At 49.5% G+C, this 5,657-nt stretch overlaps 1 protein-coding gene across 1 annotated transcript in view; it reads right to left on the reverse strand.

The window, feature by feature from the left end:
- The window catches only part of ACAP3 (ArfGAP with coiled-coil, ankyrin repeat and PH domains 3), a 38,348-nt gene that overhangs the window by 7,113 nt on the left and 25,578 nt on the right, over positions 1-5,657 (reverse strand). Inside the window, exons 10-13 of the mRNA XM_010005167.1 lie at positions 4,903-5,015; positions 1,496-1,547; positions 968-1,068; positions 415-526 (exon numbers count right to left, since the gene is read on the reverse strand). Of these exons, the coding sequence (XP_010003469.1) occupies positions 415-526; positions 968-1,068; positions 1,496-1,547; positions 4,903-5,015 (378 nt within the window). The remainder of the gene's footprint in view (positions 1-414; positions 527-967; positions 1,069-1,495; positions 1,548-4,902; positions 5,016-5,657) is intronic.

Here is a 5,657-nt window from a genome sequence, read left to right on the forward strand (position 1 = left end):
GAAAGAGGTAAAGCCTCATTAATCTCATTATTGCCACAAGTTGGCACAGCACCTCATCCCTGCTCTGGGAAGAGCATTGTCTGGCAAACTACTTGTTCCCATGGGGCCTTCCTGCACTTGTCCCAGCTAGGGATCAAGCTCTTCACAGGGGGGTGACATCAATCCAGAGAGTGATGGCAAGAAACTGAAGATGTCAGGACTAGACAGATTTAAAGCCCTGCCTTTTCCCCAGCCCAGCTTTTGAAGTGTGGTTTGGTTGGTGAACAATTGTTGCTTTTGAGATATCACTGACATCAGCTCCCTTCCTTAAGGACAGAAGGGTCCATTCACACACCCTGGACCTGCCACAGCCCAAAGAGCCACTGCCAGGGCTCTGAGACACACTGATTGATCTTCCACGACCCCCTCACTCACTTCAATGTAGTAGCTGTCAGGACTCTCCCGGTAGGCAGAGGCAATGCTGGCCTGGACAGCCTGAATCCAGGCCTGACGCAGCTTCTCCGAGTCTGCCTGCAACATGCAGCTCCTGGGGAGGAAGGAAATCAGTTGCAAGGAGCAAAAGGACAGGGTGCACACTTAGGTCAAAACTGTTCCACTTCCTTCTCAGCATCGCCATTCCAAGGGGGGCAGCACCTTGATTTGACAGGCAAAGGGCCAAAATGTAATCCCACAAGTTTGCACTGTCAGAGGTGTTGCTTCTTCAAAAAAAAACAAACCCATGCAGGTCTGGCAGCTGCTCTGGAAAAGCTGAGCACTGCCAGTGTCACTGGCTGCCTGTGTATTAGAGATGTGTGGCCTAGATCTGGCTTATGCTGATGAACTTCACAGGGACTCTGGAGTCCAGGCAATGGCATTTCCCAGGCAACATTTCATAGCCCAGGGCAGCACCTGCTCAAATCTCATCTCTTGCAGTTCCACATGCAGTCCAGCTACCATGAAGATGGCCCAGGGAAGCCACCAAACTTACTTGGTAGGTGAGACGACCTCAAAGCAAAACCTCCTCTCTATGTCTTCACATGGCTTGACAGTGCAGAGCCTCAGGTCTTCCACCACCACCGTGAGGACATCCTGAAAGGGTGAGAAGAGGTGGCTTTGTTGGCTCCCTGAATCTGTCATCATCAGGCCTCTCAGAAAGCTCCTTCCCAATCCCTGCTGGTTAGCATGAGCTGAGTCCAGGAAGAGCAGAGCCAGCCCAGCACCAGCTAATGCCAGGGCAAGATGAAAGGGTTACACAGAACCACAGCAAAGGACAACGTGCACACCAAGTGGCAGGCACCCTGGGGCCTCCCCCAACTTCCCCTGCTCAACAGGAATATTCAGATCACCACAAACATCATCAGCGGCCACTTAGTTCTCAGTACAGCCAAGCTTTGGAGCTTGCTGTCCCTCTGATCCAACTCCCCTGCCCACTCCCCCACCAGGGGTGTCCCCAGCAAAGCAGGACACCAGACAAGTTGGCTAATCTGCCAGTGTCACCTGGAGTAGCCTCACTGACCTTTAGCTTTTTCTGGTAGACCAGCTGACTGTTCTGTATGGAGAACCACCTCCTGAGGGGAGACAGACAGACAGACATCAGAACAAGCAAACATCAGAGCTCCAGAGGCAGTTTGCTCTGCAGCAGAGCAGGATATCTGCACTTAAAGTGTGTGATTTATTCAAAGGAGCTGGGAAGAAATGCCCTAAGAAAAGCTCACACTTCTCCAGTGCCCTCCCTCAGAGAGCAAAGGATTCACAGCCTTAGGGAACAACTCCTGGCACTGAGGTGCTGTGATGGCAAGTGTTCCAGATATATGACTGTAGAGGAGGGAGGAAGGAAGGAAAGAAAGAAGGGAAGGAGCAAAGAAGCAGGGCAGTCCTGTACCACTGCCTGGGATTCCATGGGTGGTCTGTGGACACTCCAGCCCTGGTGCAGGTAGTAAATCCAGTGCCCGTGGGACATGTGGCACTGGTGAGGGCATCCTTGTACTTGTGGGCACACTTGAGCTTTACTGGGAAAGCTGGATGACTTGCACATGCCATGCCAGCTGCAGCAGGGCTGCTGCCTCTGCAAACAGGCTGCCACAAGGCAAGCCAGAAATTCAACATAATGAAGCAGGTTCCAGGTGGCCAAAAGAAAAAACCATCTCAGAAAACCCTGCTGACTAGCAGCTCTACAAACAGTGTTGAAGGAAATAACAAGCATGAGTTGCACATCTTGCTGTGCCACCCAGCAGGCTGATTTCTCTGTACTGCAGCCTGTGGGAGGCCAAACCATGCCAAAGCTCCTGATTCCTATGGAATACTCCTGTTGTTGCCTCCTAAGGAGCTAGCAGCTTCCCATTCAAATAGAAGTTACAGAAGGTCCATGTGATGCTGCTATCAGGGGTAATTCTCTGTTGTCTTCATCTTTGGTGCTAAATCCAAACCTCCCATTCACTTCCCCATCCCAAGGTAGCCAAGACCATCACTGAGCTTCAGGAAAAAGGTCCTGCACGACCTGAGAATAAAGAGCCCAAGAGGCTTGCAGGAAGCTGTTATTTCGAGCATGTATTTCACACTCTGCCTGCAAAAGAACTAGGTTCTGTGAAAAGGAGATGAGACAGGATTCTCTTCCTTTTGTTGTTGCTGAAATATTAAACAGGTAAAAGACAACCAAAGGGCTTGACATTTCTGTGGAGAAATGGGAAAACAGAGGTAACCAGAGGCCATCCCCTCTACGTGGGTGCCCATTTGATGAGCCAGTTCTGCATCATTTTGAGTAGCTGTGACAGCAGCAATCTGTGCTGCAGGAGCTCTGCTGTCACACAGAGCCAAGCAGAAAGTTTCTCTCTCAGGTTCTGGTCTCTGCTCCCTGCAGCTGAGCTCTCCTGCTCACCACCCCACAGCATGCACTGCTGCTGGGTGCTGGCTCCCAGCCCCACAGCCTCAGCTGGGGAGTTTGCTCCTCTCTGCCTCCCCCCTCCTGCTCACACGAGGGGGAAGCACCAACAGTGAGGAGCTGAGTGGGCTCCAGGAGCTGTGAATAGCTGAGGTGTGGGTAGATACAGCAAAGGGTGGGTGTGACTGAGGAGCCTGAGATGGTTGAGGGGAGGATACAGGCTGAGCATGACTGGGATGTAGGAGGATACAGGGAGGAAAGCTGGGATTTGGGGGAAAACTTAGAACCTAACACTGCTTCAGACATCAGGAAAAACAGAAAGTCCCAGAGGGTTGTGTTCCTTCCAGGATAAGAGCCCTTTGGAGTGACCCTTGAATTCACAGCCAGGGGAGCTGCCAGGAGAAGGGAGCTGCCTGGCAACGTTCATCTCTTTCACAAGAGTCCAGCACAGGTCTTCACATTCACCTGACACACTTTGGAACACCCTCTGCTCCACAGAGACACATGGTGCCAGCCAAAGCAGCCATGCTATGGACAGAGGCCTCCCTGTCCTTAGGAAACTCCAAGAAGAAAATCCTAGAAGGCTGATAAAAATTCACCTAAGAAACCTTTCTGGCACAAGAGCTTGTGAGCCCTGAAATCAAAGGCCACAATGCACTGTGCTGTGGCTGCTGTTGTGATTTTGGGTTCTTTCAAGTGAAGACTTAGTACTTTAATGTCAGGGGACCAGAGAGCCTGAGGGGTAACTAAATTAGAATAAATTTGTCTGGAATCTAATTAGTTCTAGAAGAAACTTCAGAGAGAAGGAATCACTTATCTAATCGATTCAGAGATCTCAAGTAACTTCAAAGTCTTTTTTCCATGCAAATGCAGGCAGTTCCTGTGCATGCCACAAACTGTTCACTGCAGCATTTTGTGATGATTTATTCCAAAGTCTGAGAGCAGCCCATTTCAGCCTTGCTGTGGTATGCACTGGGAATGTATCCCATCACCAGTAAAAGATCTCTTAATAGTCTCTGATTTCCCTGTTACGTGAGAGGAGGAAATGTAGGTCAAAAAGGCATTGATCTCATGCATTAGAAACTCACTGAAAAGGTTTGAATCCTTTTGTACAACCAGATATGAAACCCACTGACTATCTCAAGGGAAACTAAACACACAAATATCAAGCCAGGCTGGAAGATGAAACCTTTCCTTCCCACTTCCCTGAAGTCTCTGGCAGCTGCAGACCAGTGCAGGGAACACATGAGCCTAGCATTCCCAGGGACTTATCAGATTAAATATTTATCAATTATTAAGAGCAGGGTCAGTGCACAGAAAGCCAATTCTCAGCTCCTGGCAGCACAGCTGATATTTCCACTCTCACATAAGTCCCCATCCCAGAACAGACAGGCCGGATACTCATGGCACGTCCTGCTGTGTTAAGGTATTTCTCTTAACTGTTATGAATTTACCACCTTCCCAGGGCATGACCATCCTCACAGCCAAAAAAGCAGTTTCTTGTCATCAGATGAAGTTTCACAACGTTAATATGCACCCACTGCCTCTTCTCCTGTCAACAGACACTGCTGAGCAGTCTGGCTGCCTCTTCTTTGTTCCCTCCCATCAGGAATTTGTACACATGGATAAGATCCCACCCTGAGCCTTCTCTTCTCCAGGCTGAACTGTTCCAGCTCTCTCAGCCTTTCCTCAGATCAGAGATGTTCCAGCCCCTTAATCATCTTCATGGCCCTTCACTCAACCCCCTCCAGTAAATCCTTATCTTTTTTGTACTGTGGAGCCCAGACCTGGATACATTACTCCAGACATGGCCTCACCAGTGCTGAGGAGAGAGCAAGGATCATCTCCCTCAACCTGCACACAAAGCCTTCTTAAAAGAAAACCCTCTGTATACAGAAACTATCAAACCAACCTCATTTTAATCAGAACCCTTCCAGCAGGGACAAGTTGCTAAAATCTCCCTGAAGTGTGTTCCTGTGCAGGCAGGATCAGCTGTTTTCAGAGCCCTAGCCCAAATATCAAATGGAGCTGGAGTTCCTACTCACCGGTTCCATGTTTTGAAAGCGTTGCTGGCTCTCTTGAAGAGGTAGCCTTCCATCACCACCCCATTTGGGGCATCAACATTGAACTCCACCTTTGAGTCATCATAGGAGAAGTCCTGCAAATAAAGAGACAGGCTCTAACGTGACTGCACTCTGCAGACCAAGCTGGAGATGAGCCTCCTCAAAACACCAAGAAGGGAAGAACATCTACAGCAGGATCCTGGGGCTCGTGCATCCCTGTGCCTTGCTGGGCTGCAGCCATGAATTATCCTCCTTCCCAGTAAGCTTATCTGTCCCTATTGTTTGGAAAAAAGCACTATCATGCTGTATTTCCACACCCCCCAGGAGCTGAGAAAGGCAGGTAGCTTATAAAAGTAAGGGCTAAAAATTCCCAATATTTGGGGCAGTCTAAAGCACCAGAGGTGCTTTTCACTGGCCAGGGGAGCTGGCAGTGCTGCTGCCACCTCTCTGTTCTGCAAGGGGCCAGGAACAGAACAAACCTCAGACTCTTCACACAGCATGATTTTGAGAGGGCAAGACTTACAAATTCCATTTTCATGTGCCATGTGCCATCTCCAATCTGCACTCATTCGATTCTCTGTGCTACCAGTCAGAGCAGATTTGTCAGGTTTGGCACTGATTCATCAGACAGATCTCATGGATTCTGACAGCTGGTGAGCAAGACAGAGAACAGACAGAAAGGCAGCTGCTCTCACAGAAGATGGGATCCTTCTCTCTGGGCACTGCTCTGCCTCTTT

The sequence above is a fragment of the Chaetura pelagica genome, unplaced genomic scaffold (assembly GCF_000747805.2).
Source record: "Chaetura pelagica isolate M959 unplaced genomic scaffold, ChaPel_1.0 scaffold159, whole genome shotgun sequence".
Lineage (NCBI taxonomy): Eukaryota > Metazoa > Chordata > Aves > Apodiformes > Apodidae > Chaetura > Chaetura pelagica.